Source organism: Urocampus carinirostris, chromosome 13 (genome assembly GCF_059441175.1).
Source record: "Urocampus carinirostris isolate Australia breed hairy pipefish chromosome 13, RoL_Ucar_1.0, whole genome shotgun sequence".
Taxonomy (NCBI): Eukaryota; Metazoa; Chordata; class Actinopteri; order Syngnathiformes; family Syngnathidae; genus Urocampus; species Urocampus carinirostris.
The window spans coordinates 27525893-27545903 of record NC_142361.1 but is presented as its reverse complement, the minus strand read 5'-3'; the positions used below and the strand labels follow the sequence as shown (position 1 = coordinate 27545903).

The window sequence follows — 20011 nt, the reverse complement described above, 5'->3', positions numbered from 1 at the left end:
TATACTGCACGGTAAAGCTAATTATTAACCGTGATTACAATTAGCCTAATTTGAATAAATGTCGTCATTAGCGGGTTCATCCCGGTCGACGAGAGCGAACTGCGGGGGAGGGATGATGAGAGTCCTCCTCGGCATCATCCACTCTGTGCTTCGTAGCTCTATATTTCTACTCGACCTTCAGAGAATGCCTCATGACCTTCACCTCTCCTCGCCTGTTTGAGCGTAACGCATGCCCCCCCAAGAATGTTATTTGCCGCTAATTGCCGAGGCCATTTTGCTAGGATCGACTCCCCTGCGCTCCGTAGTTCAATTCAATTTAGTTTATGTGCTTGGCCCCAAATTATAACAATAATTATCTTTTCAAGTCTCTGCGTACACATCCACTCCGACGCTTTTCGGGATGTGTACGTTGAGATGATAAAAAGCTATCCAAACAACTTCACACAGTCTAATCTCATTATTTTTTTATGGCGCTAATTTGAAACATGATTCGTTTGATTTGTTGGAGTAGAACTTTGGTAAATTGCAACACTTTCGGGAGCTGTTGTAAGTCATATTTTTCATGTAGGTGTTTGAGGAGGTAGGTTTTCAAATTAAAGGCTGAAAATCATGAGTAGTTTTACTTACAAAATATTCTGGGCATCATGAGCTATAGGCAATGGCTGTAGGAAGTCACAAATACTGAGATGGTTTACATTGTTTTTATAAAAAAGGGTGGTCCGTAAGCTGATTAATAAATCTATTAATAAGTTGAACATTGCGTTTCTGAATCTTTTTTGATCTGAGTCACATTTTTTTCATTGTAGAGTCACAAAATCCCCCAAAAATGAATTTTTAGCACCAGTTTAATTTTCTGTTGTTAAACTTATTTGATCTTATTGCTTGAGTTGACAGTATCAACTTTTTCTTATTATTTGAGGTTATTGTGGCTCTAGAGGTAATACAGTTTATTCATTTTGGTCAATTTTTTTGGGCTGTGATTTTGTATATTTTCAACACACTTTACTATCTTTTCCTTTGTTTTTCTGGGAAAAACAACCGAATAATATTTAAATTAGCAAAAACAATCAGTTCCTATGGAACGAATTTCTTTCACCATGTTATAACTTTTTCTGTTTTCTTTTTTTAAAATAAAGTATAAAAATCAGGTGAATGATGTGCAATACTTTTAGTGTATCCATATTATTTTACTATTTTTGCAGCAGTCTTAAATATCTTATTGAAACAAAATAAATTATTAAATTGATTTGCATGAACTACCTCATGAGCAGATAATTTGTATAAATAGCTAGAAAAATGTGATGTGCTGCCAACTACTGATATGGATACATGTTACAGTTGCTCTTTTGATCACTAGAAGAAAGAAAATTTACTGAACAGTTGCATGTTTTTTTGAAAAAGATAAAATTGGGCAATTTCCCGTGCCACACTATACAAGGTCTCACGGCACACTGGTTAAAAAAGGCTAGGATTGAGCACTGATCACTCTGCACTGATGGCCTCATCATCTTCAGGGAAATCTTGCTCTACGCTCTCAACATTTGCCTGAGGAAATCACCACATTCACTGAGACGAGAGCTGGACTTCGCTTGCTGTAATCTTTCCTGCTGCTGTGAAACGATAACATTATTCTAGTTTTATTTTTTTTCAATATATTTTCCCCTTGGCAACATTTTTTTAATGATTGTGTACCATTGCTAAAATTAGTCCTATGCTTTTCCAGTCCGATGCGGAGATTTTAATTCATGCGTTTGTTACCTCCCGTCTCGATTACTGTAATGCACGACTCTCCGGTCTCCCGAAGTCCAAAATCAAGAGCTAGCCTTTTAACTAAGACAAGAAAGTTTGATCACACGACCCCGATTTTAGCTAACTAGCATAGTTTAAAATGTGATTTTTAGGTTCTGTTGTTAGTATCCAAAATCATGCACAGACTTGCTCCATCATATTTTTTTCAGATTTAATTTCCACCCATGTTCCGGTCCGGAGCCTTTGCTCTGAAAATGCTGTCTACTAGTGAATCCAGGAACCAAAAAGTGATCCGCAGGTTCGAGAGCGTTCTCCATTTGGGCCCCGGGTCTGTGGAATGTTCTTCCCACTGAGATTCGATCTGAACCTCAGTGGAAATTTACTTAAAACAGGCTTATATTCTATAGCTTATGAATGACCTATGTTTCATGTATTGCAACATCCTTTGCAGCCTACTCATCCTGGAAAGGGGATTACATCATGTGCAGTCCCTTCTCAAGGTTTCTTCATTTCCTCATTGTGAGGTTTTGAGTTTTTCCTTGTCCTCATGTAGGTTTTAGGGGACTGTGTAATAATAGTCTGTAATAGTCTGTGGTTTGTGCCACACTTTGATACTTCTTGTGATTAAGGACTATACAAATAACCAGGATTTGACTTGACTTAAATATTTAAAAGGTTTAGCTTACGTTTAGCCGGCAGGGAAGATCACATCTCTCCATGCCCTGAATTTGATGTTTACTGTCTTTCATTGTATATTCAACCCAAAGTAGTAATAGTCCTAAGAATGGTTCTTTAGGCTACATCTGACTGAAACACAGTAGAAGTTTTACAACGACGACTAAATAAATTGAGAAGTTATAAATGAAGAAATTATACAATCATGACTAAATGTTGACAGTGACATATTTCAATATTACATTTATTTATTTATTTATTTATTTATTTATTTATTTATTTATTCGGGTGGTTGGTTGGTCATGTGATATGCAACTTGAACCATGATTGGTTGTAGCCTGAGCCTGATCAAAAGCAATTGACAAAAGCAATTGAGTTATCCACTCAGGAATTCGACATTACTGCTTTTATTTTTATACATGTTTCAAAAACACAATAATAATCAATTGAATTTTGTTGCGTAGGACTCAAAGTTTTGGTCAGCTTGAATTAAATATTTTTCTTGAATCTCTGCGATTTATAATGCAAATAGAAGACTGTATATTCTAAGGTGATGTTGTTGAATGGCTGTGGCTGAATTTTCAACAACAAAGATTAAGAAGTACAGGTATGTACAATTATTTTATACGTGTGTTTTTTACTCGTATTTATCCATGTTCTATCTCAGAAACTCCAACAAACGAGTACAAATGTTACAAACATAGTGTTTTATTTTTGGGTGATAGCATGATTAGCTAAAGATGAAGCGAAGCTAATTGCTATTTTTATGCTGCGTTCACGGCCGTGGGAAATCTGACTAGCATTTACTATTGAGTTGGCGCATATTAAAAATAAAAGTGAGGCACATATAAACAACAAATATGTGTAATTGTTGTTTGACTTAAGCAGTCGTTTCACGATATGACATGGTTTTAACCAATGACTATCATTTTCCCCAAACGTTGTTTAGCGGTTTTATATCCCCTACCCACTGCCCGATGAAGGCTCGATTGGGCTTCAGCACCCCCTGCGACCCTAGTGAGGATAAGCGGTGTAGAAAATGGATGACTGGATTGATAGCACGATTAGCCAAACCTGAAGTGAATCTAACGGCTGTTTAAATGCTTCGTTCACCAAAAATGGAAATCATGCTTCTCTTGGACTGAGACAACGGTTCAAGGAAATGTAAATAAAAAAGATGTGTGATTGTTGTTCATGTAATCTTTTATATCATCGGACTATTTTACTACGTTATTTAAACAACATGTATTGACATTTATTTTTAAAGAATCTTTCCTCAGTAAACAATAGATAATTATAAAAAGCTGAGGGTTGCAATGTTGTAGAGGAAAAAAAGTAGCCTTGACAAGATTTGTCTCCTGAGCCTCCACTCAGCAAAAACAGAGCATTCTTCTAAACATATGGCTCACAGACCAGAAATGCCGACAAAGCAAACAATAAAATAAGAACTTTCCAAAATGTCTCAGACACACGCAACAAAAACAAATGCTAATGGTCGGATTGCATGTTCATAAATACACTTTCTCTCCAGGGAAGGCGATCAAGTCTTTCTTTCCAGGGAGGTAGCGGGACATCCGTGGTCCAGATTTGGTTCTAGAGCGGTTTCTCCTGGAAGAGGATCTGAGCATACACCGTGTCCGGGCTGGTGGGTTCAGGGTCCGGACTGGTCTTGGACGGGGGTTCGACAGTGGGTCGGACTAACTCCAGCTCTGCGTATGTAAGGATGTCGTCTTGATGGGCTTGAGACTAAAAAAGGGTCACATTAAAACAAAGTAAATTTATATAGCGGGCAACACGGCGGCGCAGTGGTTAGCGCATGTGCGGCACAGTTCATGTCTTGGGAACCTCCTGCGTGGGTTCAAATCCAGCTCCAGACTTCCTGTGCGTAGTTTGTATGTTCTCCCCTTGCTTGCGTGGGTTTCCTCCGGGCACTCCGGTTTCCTCCCACTTTCCAAAAACATGCATTTCAGGTGAATTGGCTGGTCCAAATTGTCCCTAGGTGTGAATGAGCGAGTGAGTTGTCTGTCCCTGTGTGCCCTGCGATTGGCTGGCAACCAGTTCAGGTCACACTAAAGGTTATTCAAATTTTATTGTCCTATACATACAATTATATTAATCCTACACACATATGTTACATATGAGTAGTACTTAAACATTTTTATTTTATTTTAATGTTTTAGGGTACCAGGAGTTCATACTAATAACCATAGGTTTCTGTCCCCCTGCTATAGGTCAATTAAACTTTGCATTTCCCACCCCAGAGCATATTAATGTCGTATCCCGGGGGTCTACTGTACTTGTTTTATTTCTTTTAATTTTTTACAGATTCTTGAAAACACAATATAGAATGGCTGAAGTTAATCGCATAAAGACGAAAGCACAAAAATGCTGAAAGACATTGTATTACTTTTCCATTCCCTATCAACTTAATTGATAACATGAACTTTCTCGAGTTCAATTTTAGAAATAAAACCAGCCGAGCGCCCTAAATAAATAATTGTGTTTGAGAAGCAATAGCGATAAATATAATTATCACGCTCATAACCAAATGAAGGGAGAGCAATAAACTGGAGTAGACAATCACACGGCACTGAGATAAATCCCTCTCGCGTGTATTTCCCCTTTTTAAAACAATTAAATTAATTCCGTGTCTTTCCTGACATCAGATGCTGATGATGAAGACTCACATTGGCCGACCTCCTTGGAACCTTTGACCTTTTGGGCTTCTGGGGTCTTTTTGATGCCACGGACGCTGAAAAAAAACATTGATTCCAAAGGGTAAGTTATTGTTAGGATAAGTATTCCTAAAACTTTTGAAGCTTCAGTTTTTAAATACTTTGTTATACTACTTAAATTCCACCAGTGGGGCTTTGTTTTTACTGGTCTCACATTGTCTCTGTGTTGTTTTCATGAAGCTGCAAATTGAATTATATTGCCTTGATAATGATACCTTAATGTGCTGTTATTGCAACCCTCTCATTCAGTTTTTTAGTATCACAAGGGGGCTGGACGCTCAAATCCTGCCCTGATAGTTTAACCAAAGAGCACCAATACAAAATGTCCAAAATTATGCCATCCTTGCATCCTTGCTGCTAAGAGAGGGCTCAACATCCTTTTAAAACTTGGATCCACTAGAAGCTTTTTCTTACTGATTAGCGTGAGGGGCTACCCGTTTGCTGCTCATTTCTTAAAAAAAACACGCATGTTATTACTGTCATTATTATGTTTCTACCAGGTTTTAGATTAACAAGTACAATTAAGAACGCCAACACTAAAACATCTTTCTTTTACAAGGGCACTGAGTAACATACATAAGTTAAAGTCACATATTTATAGAGTTAGAAAATCACAACTGCCCATCACTGGTGAGCTCTTCTCAGAACTGATCCTCAATTTTTTCAGGAGTTCTTAAGGGTCTTTGACAACACTTTATTTTATTATCAGTACGGCACGTTGGTGACCCCTGTTCTAAAGTATCGATGCAAATATCTGTTGTCATTTAGTGGTCGTTATACAATCAAAAACTAGGAATTATATTACTGAATATTATTACAGAATATTACATTCAGAGTATGTAGGGATGCTAGATATTCTTGAAAATGCTTGAATTTTAAAGTTGTGTTTTTAAGGTTATATAAAGGGCTTGAATTTTGGGTAAAGTCCTTGTAAATGCTTGAAATTGTTGCCATGCTTTGTGGCAGTCTGACTAGATATTGACAATGCATTAAATGAAGAAAAATAAATTAAGTCTGCTTGAAAATGATGCCGACGCGCCTGCTCTGGTGGCTTTGCCCTTGCATTTCTTCCTTTCTTGTGACTAACGGCTTCAGGCATTAGTTTGTCTGGCGTTGTCATGTGAAGCGTCATTGCCCAAGCATACAGGTGAAGAGACCAAGAGGCAGGGTACTGAAGAAACGTCTTTGAAAGTGCTTAAAAAGTGCTTGAATTTGGTAATGAAAAAGGTGTATGGACGCTGCATAGGAATAACATTTAGTGCAGTTTTGCGAAAATATACTGGGTTGTGATTTGTAACTATTTCTTGAAAATATCATTCATTTTCCTGAGGGTGGTAAGAGAATTGTATTTATTACTGATATCGGTATCTGCTATCAGTATTAAATTCAGAGATTTTAGTATTGTCACGGTCTGAAAAAAAACTGAAAATTGAGCATCACTTGAAAAAGACTTGATGCTCTAGATCCAGAAAATGTGAGCTGACTCATAATAATGCAAGCTATGTTACAATTTCCATTAAAACAAATACGACTTTTTTTTTTTTTACCTGGTGTGCTTGGTAGTGGCTTCTCTGGTGCTTTAGGAGGTTTCAACGCCTCTTTTAAATGTCCTGGTATTTTCTGCCCCAGGTATTTGTTCTCTGCTCTTGAAGAGGAACTACAAGAACTGCTAGAGCTGGTTACAGTCTCTCCGGAGCTGCACAGGACACAGAGCATGACACTCAGGACATCACCTTTACGTTTTAAGCATAAAGACATGTGGCCGTACCTGCTCTCTGGACACTTGACCAGAAGGTATGTATCTGCAACAAAAAAATCATACAGATGTTTGTAAGACTTTCTATGAAATAATTATTGCCCCTTATGAAGTACCTAATCTATTTAATCCACCTATTCACTCTAGCTAATCTAGATAGATAGATAGATAGATAGATAGATAGATACTTTATTCATCCCCGAAGGGAAATTCACATTTCCAGCAGCATCCCTGAGCTGAGAACAGTACAATAATAAAGCCAAAAGAATACAATATACAAATACCCAGTGTGACGTGCAAATGCCCACTGTAGCGTGTTATATAGAGTAACTAAATAGTGCTACACAGAATACATATTGCAGTAAGATTCGGTAATATCCAATGTAGGTGGTGTGGTTTAATGTGGGCCTTTACTCTGCCGGGTGGAGTTAAAGAGCCTCATGGCATGAGGAAGAAAAGATCTCTTCAGTCTGTCCGTAGTACAAGACAGTGACAGCAGTCTGTCGCTGAAACTGCTCTTCTGTCTGGAGATAATGCTGTGTAGTGGATGCGATGGATTGTCCTCAGCTTTTTCAGTGCTCGTCTCTCAGCTACTGTTGTTAGGCTGTCCAGCTCTTTGCCCACAACAGAGCTCGCTTTCCTAGCCAGTTTATTGAGACGAAAGGCATCCTTCTTCTTGACGCTGCCTCCCCAACACGCTGCCGCATAGAAGAGGGCGCTTGCCACTACTGTCTCATAGAATATTTTCAGGAGCTTTTTGCAGATGTTGAAGGAGGCCAGCCTTCTGAGGAAGTAAAGTTGGCTTTGCCCTTTCCTACATAGAGCTTCTGTGTTGGCAGTCCAGTCCAGTTTGTTGTCCAGCTGCACACCCAGGTATTTGTAGGTCTGGACAAATTCTACACATTCTCCCTTGATGGTTACAGGAACCGGGTGAGTTCTCGTTCTCCTGAAGTCCACCACCATCTCTCTGGTCTTGGTGGTGTTTAGGTGCAGGTCTAATTGATCTACTTACTGAATCTATCTGATTTACTTAATTTATCTATCTGATTTACCTTCCCAAATCTATCCCATTTTTTCTACATACTAAATGTATCTAAACTACATATTTAACAGTTTCTGAAACTCATGACAAAAAGTTACCGGACACCAGGACAGACAACTCTGAAAAGTTGCCTGCCCAGCCATAAAGTTGCCTGCCCCATTTTACACAACTTGAAATAAGACGACAAATCTCAAAAAAAAAAAACATTGTAGCAAAGCATTAAGGATTGATAATCAGAATATATAACAGAACAACACTTTGAAATTAAGTTCATTATAAATCTACTTAGAACATTCATTGCATGCACATGACATCGCTGTTTTCCATCAGTTTGCCATCAGTATGTACCTGTATTTACTCATCTTCATTCATGAAATGTTTGCGTTGCGTCGTCTGCTACAAGCCACGTGAACTCCTCTTTCCACGATGCTTTTAATGTAGGTTTACGTTTTGTAGCGTCATCAATTTTGTTAGCTTCTTTCGAATCTTTCTTCTGGGGCTGAGGTTTCGGCTTGATTCCTAACCACTTATCCATTTTTCTTCTGTTCTCTGTGCGTCTACTTTGGAAAATGATATGCAAATGCACGATCTTATAAGGCTCGGGAAAGTCCGGAAGCACAAGTTATTCGATGCAGGCTTCTGATTGGCTGCAGAGCATGCAAATTGCCAAACGAAACGAAATTCCGAAATTTCTAAACCGAACGAAGATTTCAAAATCTGAATAAAGGAAATGTTTGATTTGAAAAAATAAATAAATACATAATAAATAAAAACAAAATATTTTTTTTTTTTCTTCCTTGAAAAAGTTGTTGGCCACATTGGCAGAGACGTTGTTAGTTCTACGCCCGACGTAAAAGATGCACGCCCCGGGCGTCCGGGCAGACGTTATTTCAGACACTGTATTTAATCTTTTTCTCCCTACCTACTACAGATCCAATCTACTTTATAGTAATCCGTTGTTATTTAAATTCAATAAGGACCAGATCCCCCTTACGATATGCAAAAATCCGCAAAGTAGGGTTAGAGTTAAGTAGCCAAATATCCTTCAACGCGCAATGCACTAGGGCCGTGATGTACAAAGTGCAAACTATAGTGATATTTTGGTACTAGGATTAATGAGCATCTTGCTATATGCTTGTCATTTGTGCATCTTTTTATATTATTCCTTCTTAGCAAATCAGTGCAAAATGAGAGCTTAAACAATATTTTTTTTATAATCTATATCAATTTTTTTTTTTCGTTTCGGCCCAAAACTTACAGTGCCTCCTTCGTAGATTCACTGACCTTTAAGCCTGTATTTCCTGTATAAGCACTGGAAGGCCAGCGTGAGAGTGAAGAGGAAGACGGACAGCAAACCCAGCGAGCAGATCAGCACGGCGCACACATTCACGTCTGGTAAGACAAACGCATCGGAACAATAACATTAAAAAAAGGAGCCATTAATGCTTGAGAAAAAACATCAGTGCTCAGGGCCGGGGGAATACCTGATAACAGACGCCATATTCCTTCACCGCTACGAGCCCCTAGTGTCAATCGCACTGGAGAGAAGAAAAGGGGAAAAGAAACATTTTTAGAAGGAGAAACGGGCCAGACTAAGCATCTTTGTAAATTGCTGTTTTCTAAAGAAAGTGACCCGACGGAGGCCAGACAGCCTCTGTGGTTTTCCGGGAATATCACAAAAGTCTTCGAATGCAGGCTGAGTGCTGCACGTGCATACAGAAAACACACGCTCAATATCATGAATAAGGACGTTGCCGTGCGTTTGTGTCAATGAGTGATGTGGCGTGAACGGGCCAGGGGTATTTAGCAAAAGGTTGAGGAGAATGAATACAGGCTGCCTACATAAATGACTTAACCTGAGCACCCCTTAATGACTTTTTAATATGTCTTTTAAATGCATAAACTCATAAGATACATCAACTGTGATTGACTTGTCATGTGTGAATATGCAGCCAAGAAATGTCACGGGAGCAGAAATTAGAAAGGGAGTCATGTGAAGACTTCCTGGGCATTTTATTAGGTAAAATCCCAGAGCTGATATCGTTAGGAAACTATTTGCTTTTGTTTAAAAATGAAACCACAAACAATGAGAATTTAAAGCAAAATAATATAATAGGTCCTAGTTTTAAGCTCATCATTTCAAGTTGAGTTTTCAAGTATTACTGTAGTTGTATTTTTTCAGTATTTATCGAGTCCGATTTTTGTTGAAGTTCTGTAGTTTTTTGTAGTATTACTGTAGTTTTATTTTTGTAGTATTTTTGTAGTAGTTCTTCAGTAGTCCTTTGGAGCATTTCCATAGTATGATTGTCTTAGTATTTCTGTAGTATTTTGTTGTGTATCTGTTGTATTTTTGTAGTATTACAGTGATTTTTACATGATTTCAGTAATTTTGTAATATTACTGCAGTATTATTTTTTTAGTATTTTTTGACTATTTTTGGGGTATTTTTTGTATTTCCGTTGAAGAATTTTTGTAGTGATGCTGTAATAGTACTTTTGCAGTATTTCTTTTGTGATACATCTGTAGTAGTATTTCTGTCTTAATATTTTTCTAGTAGTGTTGTATTATAGTATGTCGTGGTTATTTTTTATTTTTTCATGTATTTCCGAAGCAATTTTTTTGTGGTATTTTTGCTTATCTGCCAAGTACTACGGTTTTGCCGTAATGAGTACGGTTTTCTTGAACCCACTACGGTGTTACGGTTGGGTCACAAAAACTACGTTTTTTTGTTTTTTTTTTTATAAGTCTTCGGTGCCGTCCGTACACTTTGGATTACTTTCTATCATATCGTTATGGGTTTTAACGCACAAAAATGCGTTTATCGGAGGAATCAACTTCTTGCCCTGAAGATTTCTTGCGCCGGCGTGATGAGGGGGCCCTATCGTGGATGCAGTGCCGGAGCTAAGGCTAAGCGGCTGGCGGCGTTATAAGTCTTCTGTACCGTCCGTAATCATGGTAAATGTTAACCCTACACCAAATAAGACAGACAAACTGGCTGTGCTGGTGAAAAACATCAAAGCGCACAGGGGGTGCAGTTTTTTACGGAAACGTGGCTCACGTCTAGCATCTCGGACGCTAACTTGGAGCTACCTGGAGCAACCGGTAGCTACCGGAGCTAACCTCCTCCCCGATTCCCGGCTTAGCGTGTGACGTCATCCAGTCCGCTAAACGGAACTCTGGAAAACGAAAAATCTCCATCGGCATACACCACAGGTAATTGACTATGCAATTTATTCAAAATTATTATTATTTCATATCGAAACTGATCAAAATCAATTGTATAATTATTAACTCACAAATATATTGGAATATCTCAAATATAAAGTTTCCAAATTAAACTGAAAATCAACACTGAATAATATTACTTCAATGATAAAAAAATAAATGTTTTTTTTTCTTATTGTATCAAATATTGAAAAGAAAAGAAAACTATGAGGGTTTTCTATGACATTGTTATATTAAATACATTATTGAGCTTTAAAGAACTTTCTTTCAATTAACCCCCCCTCGACCACAAATCCACAATCAATCAATTTTTTTTTTTAAGTTACTTAAAGGAAATGTATTCATCTATTTTTTTAATTTGTAGTTGTGATTATATCGTCACAAGAAAGCAAAGGGTATAACTGTCCAGGGTAAAATGCCTGCTAAAATAACAGTGCTACCGTTGTCAAAACTCAGTATCTGTACTCATTCGTGTTATACTTAATATACTTAAGATATTGTCTTTGTTATTGTAAAATGTTACTCTTGGGTTGGTTTTTATGATGTTCAATACCACATTTGTCAGTCAAACACTGATACCCAACTTTTGAGCTGTCATTGACACCGATAACACATAACTTTTACTAAATAAAATTCACCTCCCTGTCCAGAATACGACTGATATTTTTAAAGATGCTCTTTTCAATCACATTGTTTTTTTTATTTTAAGTTGCATGATTAAATGAAGTTTATTTTTCTTTTTTTCTTTATTATTATTTATTATTTTATGTTAGTTGGTTGGTTAGGTCATTGGGGCACCATTTCCTGTGGTGTTTCTTGGGCAAGTACAGCCCGGTGGCGCCCATCCAAGAAAGCAAATGATATCGGCCTCTGTCCCGGGTAAAATAACTGAAGGTAACACTGGTATCGGCATTACTACTCGGTATGTTTACTACTTCATCTCTAATGAAAAGTACTAATAATATTGTCACTTGGTAAAATCATGAGTTGGTTGTTGAGGTATTCGATATGAACAGTTTTTAGACTCATACCAAAATCTTGAGTAGTCATTGATACCAGGTACCATTACCGTCAGTACATAACATTTATTTCCCTCCCCAAAACATGACTTATGTTTATGAATAAGTTCCTGTAAATCACACAATTTTTTTTCTATACTTGTGCATTTTTAAAAATACTTAAAAGTCTAGAAATTAGCATTTATTTTATATAACAAGATTCTCATCTAAAAGGAGCTGACATAATTGTCTGCCATCGTACGCAAAATACTCTAAAATGCTACGCCAATAAATGAGAAGGAAAATTATGTGTTTTGGTCACTTTGAGTCTCTGTAGTTTGTATTCTCACTTGTGCTTTTTAGCAATTGTTTTTTTGGTTGCACTACCCAATACAGCCATATTTAGGTATCAAAGAATAACAGTGTTCCTTTATGATACCCGGACTTAATCTAGTTTTTAGAGAACTAGCATTATTTTTTTTAATTTTATGAATTGGATTTTGTGTTTAATTATTTGTATGCATTAACATAGGCCGCTAATGCGTACAAATTTGTAAATATGGCGAGCAGTGTTTGTGTATTTGGACATCAGGTTGACTTTCCTTTTCTTTTTGAAATCAGAATATAAAAGAAAGTTACCTAACATATTTTTGTGTATAACGCGCACTTGTGTGTAACACATTCTCGTGTAAAACGCACACGCCTATTTTTAATCAAAAATGAGTGTACAATTTAGTTTCCATTATTCTCGCCTTAAACTAAACATGGCAAGTGAACATTCTTGTTGAATACGTGCAATCATGATACAAATCTTTTATTGACAACGTAAAGTCTAAATACTAATTTTTTTTTTTTTTAAGTCTTTCAAAGTCCAATTCATCATCATATACACCAAAGACTTTTTACACTCGTGGTGCCTTTTTGGTTTTATTTATATATTGCAGGACAACATTCCGATTTCTTCGTTATCTAACGTTCTTCTCTGGAGCTGTGAATTCTCGACCACCTGCTCCATTTCCGTGAATTTCAGCATGATCGTAACTTTGAGCTTAAAGGAGGTGTCATATGCATGTTTCCTCTCCGCACCCCAGGTTGCCATCTATCCATCCATTCGTTATCTGCACCGCTTTTCCTCAGTAGGGTCGCGGGGGTACTGGAGCCCATTCCCGCTATCTTCAGGCAATGGGCAGGGGACACCCTAAACTGGTTGCCAGCCAGTTGCAGGGCACACAAAGACAGGCATGCACTCGCTCACTCACACCTAGGGACAATTTGGACCAGCCAATTAACATGACAAGCATGTTTTTGGAATGTTGGAGGAAACCGGAGTGCCGGGAGGAAACCCACGCAAGTACGGGGAGAACATGCAAACTCCACACAGGAAGGTTCGATCTCATGACCTCAGAACTGTGCCACACACGCGCTAACCACTGCGCCAGCGTCCTGGTTGCCACCTAATAGGGACTTATATATTATTCAAATTATGAAAAAGACTGAATTGAAACTTTATACCTTTAGCTATTGGTTATTGCAAAAAATACAGATATGCTTAACCAACCAGGGTTCCCGCGGATCATTTAAAAGTTTTAAAACGCATTGAATTCATTATTCTGAAAATAAGGCCTTAACTGGCATTAAAATGTCTTACATACAGTTTTCAAAAGTCTTAAAAATGTGAACACATAAGCTTTATATGTTTTTGAACTAAAAAGATGATGATAATTTCACTTGGTATCGTAAAATCACGAGTTGGTTGTTGAGGTGTTCGATACCAGTTTTTTGACTCATACCCAAATCTTGAGTAGTCATTGATACCAGGCACCAATACCGTTAGTACATAGAAAAAAAAACATTTTTTTCATGATTCATGATAAAAATGCTCACCAATGTAGCAGAAGAATTCTATGGAATTAGGAGTTATCTGCCTGTCTTGACTGAGGATCCGTGATGTACCGTAAACATCCTCGCTATTTATAGTTTTCAATGTCTAAAACTTTGGAGAGAGTTATGTTTTTTAAAGGGAAAGTTTTAAAATGGACCAAAATGTGATTTTAAAAACAAATTGAAAAAATATTTGTTTAAAATTGCCTCTAATTAATATGGTGATTTTTGGTTTGTTTGTTTCAATTGTGTTTTTTTTTTTGTCGACTTGGTCTTAAATTTGATTTCAAAAGGCCATAAAGAAGTCTTAAAAAGCTTTGAATTGACCTTGCTTTCAGCTGTAGGACCCCTGCTAACATTTCAGTGTGGGTGAGCCCTCTCCTCACCAGCCATCGAGAACTACCGTGATTATTATAGAAAAAAACATGCAAGTGATTTCGGTATTATCACTAAGAAGAGACCGTAGGTGTTGGGCGAGAGATTTATGGTGATATACAGTACTACTGTAAGACCGTGTGTGTAACATGCACCCAAACTTTGATTTCTTTTTTTAGGTTAACAAAAAAAGTTTTTATACACAAATAAATACGGTAATCAACTTCCTCAGTTTAGCATTCCCTTGTTTCCCAGCAAACATAGGAATTCCCCAAGCCCGATTTAGCATTTCAATTTGTTTTCCCTTTTAACGTCCGCTCTTGTTTTTCTGCTTCTGCGCGTGTCAGAGATGCCTGCGGTCGTGCGGCTTCTCCGGAGGGGCACTGGCCTGAAAGTAGGACAGGGCGTCGGCAGATGTTGCTAAAAAACGCCTCAAAATATGCGACAGCTTCGAGCTCCGGCGTTATATCCACGGACAACGTCACCACTTTGCTAAACCGCGATTATTCTGTGCTCCATCATCATTTGACTCCAGCTTTGTTGTGGTTGTGGGTGAGAAAGGTAGCTCTCTCCTGCAGGAGTTTTAGAAACATGTCGTCTGGGGCTGGGTTGAACACAGCAGTCAGCAACAAGCTTACCTCTGCTCCCGCACAATCACAGTTGTGTGCGGTTTTTGCCCTGTGAGCTCATTGTTTTTGTAGGGAAATACCACAGAAACGGGGGGAACCGGAGCTGTTTTCACTTTCCACTGTTTTCTTCTTACTGAAATATGTATTTTATGTATGCAGTATGCAGGGATGTCCTGCTATTGCAGAGAAAGAAAAAGTTTTCCATGCAAGGGTTGCAGAATTCCCCCTCTTCTCCATTGCAGTCATTTTTGGCGATGTCGGTGTTTGGTTTGACTCCCTTGCCAGAATCGACTCACGATTGAATAGACGTTGATAACTGCTTTTAATTGAAGCAGCTAAGTAGTTTGATTTATATGCAGCTTGCATATGGAATTGAGAAAATCAAGTGTTTGGAAGCTGGCAAACACAGCCAAGCTTGTTTTTTTATTTTGTTATGAATGTTCAGCTTCTATTAATTATATGTTGTAAATGATGTCACCCTTTGCATAAGGGCTGGGGAGAGCTATCCTGTTTGATAATGTGGTAAAATAAGGACAACAATCATGTTTTGATACATAAACCGTTCTTTTTCTAATGGCATATAATTTTGCTTCTTTCAAGATTTTTATTTTTTTATTTTACTCATAAGAAATTATTATTCAACTTTGCGTGTTTTAAAGAATGAATTTTAAATCCAGCAATGAAAAATGTTTTATAAACAGGCATTAAAACCTCTCACCTTTAGGAGAAATTCACCGTTTTGAGGTCGAAAAGGATGGGGAAAATGTTTTGTAGTGAGGAGGGGGGTATTGCGAGATTTCCCAAAGTATATCAGCCGTTTGATGTGGTGTAACGCGCATTAGATTTGATCTCTTTGTTAGTATTTTTATTCACAGTACCAAAGGCGAATGTTAGAGAAGGTAGACAACAGAAGGTTGTCCTGAAAGATATAAATAAGCATGACCAGGGAAATGACTTCGTTTTATCTGATGATGAATCTGACTTTTAAGGACATGAAATAAATACATTGTATATTTTATGTTGATATCGTGTCCATAGTTGTCAATAAATTATTTGAATCTTGTATTTAACAATGTTTGTCACTTTCGATGCTTAGTTTGAGCTGAGAAAAAGTCAAACAAAATGTTATACCGATTTTAAATATAAAATTATGAGTGCGCGTTATGCACCAATACTCCAATAGTTCCTCCCCACTCATTTGTGATTAATGGTGGTCTGTGCAGCCCTTTAAGACTTTTATGTTAAGGGATTTTTAAATAAATATACAGTAACTTGACTTGAAACTTTAGGGTAAGTCACAATTTAGTCATTTTGAGGTTCATGTGGGATGTGAGAGGAAACCTGACTCGAGGTTATTTTGCTTCTTAAAATACAACCAAAACATGTGTGTTTTTGATCAAATATGTTGATAGATTGCCAGCCATTGAATTAGAAATTTCAGGCCCTTTTTTCATAGCAGTGAAGACTAGATTTTAATTCTAGAAGTACCACAGCCAAGCCATTTGGCTTTCCGACATAGAATGCCCAAAGGGCGGCCAACTGACTGGATTAGTTTCACCCTTAATCTGCAAATGAGGCAAACTGATGTGAACGACACAACTCAGTAATTACCCTTTACATGCCAATGTGGAGAAAATAATGCTTGGTGTGGGCGTAACCAGCCCGTATTTTCGTAGTATTACTCTAATTGTATTTTTGTGATATTTTTGTACTATTTCTGCAGTCTCATTTTTTTGGTATTTTTATACTATTACTGTACTTTAGTTTTTGGGTACTTGTAGTATTTCTACAGTGTTTTTTATAGTATTTCCTTGGGATAATTTTTGTTTGTATATCTGTAATATTTTTGTTGTATTAATGTAGTTGTACTTTTGTAGTATTTCTCTTATAATATTTCTGTGCAGTATTTTTGTAGTATTTCTGTCGTGATATTTATGTAGCAATATTTTTGGTTTAATATTACTGTAGTTGTATATCTGTAGAGGTATTTTGAAGTATTTCCATACTAGTATCTTTGTAGTATTTCTTTAGAATTTTTCACGATTGCAGTAGTTGATTTTTTGTAGTATTTCTTTAATAGTATTTTTGTATCATAGTATTACTGTAGTAGTATTTTTGTATTATTTCTATGGTATTTTTTCTTATTAGAATGAAGACGAAATAATATGTTAGGTCCCTGTTTTAAAGCACTAATTTTGATATTTAGTTTGTATTAATCTCGTGGTAAATTTGTAGTATTTCTGTAGTATTTGACAACTCTTTGTGCATCTATCAACACTTCACCCACCACATTCCATTTGAACAACCCCGCCATACCGCATTTACTGAACAATCGTGACAAGATCGGCTGTTGAGTGGGTTGTTTTAAACATCACAGCCTTTTGGCTGTCGGCTGGCTATTCCAGAGGGATAAGAAATTCCCAGGACTTCTAGTGTTAATTTTCAAATGCAGCATTTGGTGAAATTTGATGCAATTTATTTTGAGGTTAAAGCTTGCTTATGCTTTAACCAGACTTTACCTGTCAATTGTGTGGTGCTGCTCCCACCAGACGACGCCCTCCATATATTGCCGTACTTTCTCATCTCGTGCACTCGACACGTGTAGAATCCCCCATCTGTCCCACTCGCGTTGAGAAGCTTCAGTCGGTACACCTCTCCTTCCTTCTGCTCATAAAGACGAAACTTGGGCTGCATGAAGCGACGAGTGTAGTTCCCGTACTGATTGATTCTCTTGACGCCCATTTTGACAATGAGGACTTGGGACGACTCGGGTGAGGGAGACGGGGAAGGCAAAGGTGTCATGGGGTAGGTTAAGTCCAGAGGGGAGAAGAACCAGCGGAGGACCAGACTGCTGCCGTTGGTTTTTCGCTGAGATATCAGGCAGGACAGTGTCAGGTTGTCCCGCTCAGTTGCCATCACCATGGGTCCTGGGTTCACTGTCACGTTCAGGGCATGACTTATTTCTGTAGAGCAGATGACATTAAGTTTAAAGGAGTTGTACAGAATTTGAAACTTTTTTTTACTCGCTGCTGCCATCTCCTGGCTTGTGTCCTCATTGCAGCCTCAGTCAGCTTGTTCATGTTGCGCGTGCAAATTTGTGAATCTTTTAGAAGCGCTCCAATAAACTTTTTTTTCATCTTTCTTGCAGAGGTAAGATCTTGAGCCCTAGTTTAGTTCGATTCCGATCCAACAAAAATTTCGTCTCGGGTTTGACTTAAAATGTCTTCCTTATATTCGGGTCGGGACGGTTATCCTATCGCTGTGTGTTTTTAAATTTTCATTATCCACCTGTTATAGTTCTTTGTCTCTCATCCTCTCTCTCTATTAGCCTCCCTAGATTCTTAGAATTGTACTGCTGTCTATGGCCCAATTTTCAACCTGTCAAAATGACAGAAGGACTTAAAATCTTCCCGTCTACTCCTAAAAAAATCCTTTCATGATGGAAAATTATAAAGGCAAACATTAAAACAGATCCCACAGTTTGAAACACTGTCCTACTGACAATAGCCTAATGACATTCATGTCAATTTACTCAAGCCACTTAACCTTTGCATGAGGGGACAATCATATGAAGGCTAATTCTGGCTACAAAATAAAAGCACAACTGATTTTACTTAATTACGACTTTTTTATTGTTACACCTGGAAAATTTAACCCATCCTACCCTAAAACGCTCCCCTCATGTGTTGCTGTTTGAATCCCCTGCAGGTAGTGATATTTTGCTTTGCAACCAGCTGGGGCAGCTCACTTCTGCTAGAGACACGGAGTCTGGACACAAGATGTGAGATCCAAAAAAAGGGAAAAGGAATCTGTTGGTGGTGGAAAATATGCAAGTAGTGAGCCTTAAAGAGGCTTAAAAAACATGGGGACAACAAAATAACATGGACCAGATGCTTTTTGGTTGGGAATGTATCCAAATGACTGCATGCTCACAGCCAAGATTGTTACAAATCTGCCAAAACTATTGGTTACCTGTTTAAATTGGATGTAGGCTACTTTTTGGTGGTTATTATGAAGTCAGTTCATGTATGTGAACAACTCAAGTGTGTTGAGTTTGTTTTACTTCTGTTCTAAAAAAACGTAACCTATAATTTAAGCTTTTATTTAGCGTTTTTTCCTGCAACGGCTGCATGCATTTTCGTTTTTCTGACATACCCTTGCCCTGATTGCAATAAACAACAGCCACTTACCTGTGAGCAGAGCTTTAGTCAGGACCAGCAGCACTACAGAGGTGAACATTGTCCTTGCTCAGTGAATCCATAAACGCGCAACACGTCAGCTCGCTTAAACAAGCGGAGCACGACTGGGCGACCCACCGCAGCCCTCGGACGTGTTAACTCTTCCTCTTTCTTTTTCTTTTCTCTGTTATGTGAAACACTAGTTGCTCTGTTCCCACTTAGGAACTCCCACTCCTTCTCCCAGTAGTCTCTCGCATTCTCTCCCTCTCTCTCTCTTGCAGTTTCTGTGTTCTGCTAAACGTAGGAAATGTCATTTCCTGAGTTCGTGTGAAGAGTCTTGGGCCAAGGCCTTAAATCCCACAAGCCCAGTTGTTCTGGTCCACTCTGGCGGTTTGGTGCGAGGCCACGTGTCTATGGTGTCACTTTTAGATGCGTTTACCATCGAGTGCTGAATGTGCATTTCCATCATCCGCAATTACTCGTCTAGCTCTGTCAAATTTGTTGACCCGCGTGTTTTTCTTTCTTGCGTGCGGTAACGATGTATTTGTGCACGGTGGGATTTCTCCCCCGTCTGGCTGCTGGAAAGAGTGGCACGGGCTCGTCTTTGGCAGCAGATGACAGACGCTCTGAGCAGACTTGAGGACTGCTGCTTTATTGGGCGGCCTGAATTGCTGAGGCCGGCGCTTCTGTTGGCACTCACAGTGACACTGAAGCCATATGGAATGACACAGCAACAACTGAGATTCTGTTTTTTAAACATTTTTGTAA

At 38.2% G+C, this 20011-nt stretch overlaps 1 protein-coding gene and 1 long non-coding RNA gene across 2 annotated transcripts; one reads left to right on the top strand and one right to left on the bottom strand.

The window, feature by feature from the left end:
• The first annotated feature begins 2799 nt into the window (after positions 1–2799).
• Positions 2800–9813, top strand: LOC148354224 (uncharacterized). The gene is made up of 6 exons (XR_015852418.1): positions 2800–3031; positions 3956–4141; positions 5091–5202; positions 6789–6953; positions 9268–9352; positions 9421–9813. It is a non-coding gene; the product is annotated as an uncharacterized LOC148354224 (long non-coding RNA).
• Positions 2816–19409, bottom strand: vstm4a (V-set and transmembrane domain containing 4a). The gene is made up of 8 exons (XM_088351080.1): positions 19256–19409; positions 17585–18028; positions 9442–9495; positions 9242–9349; positions 6928–6961; positions 6707–6855; positions 5112–5176; positions 2816–4170 (listed from the first exon to the last, which is right to left on the bottom strand). Exons 1-8 carry the CDS (start codon positions 19302–19304, stop codon positions 4018–4020), a joined length of 1056 nt encoding a protein of 351 aa, XP_088207206.1. The 5' UTR covers positions 19305–19409; the 3' UTR covers positions 2816–4017.
• Between the last annotated feature and the right edge of the window lie 602 nt (positions 19410–20011).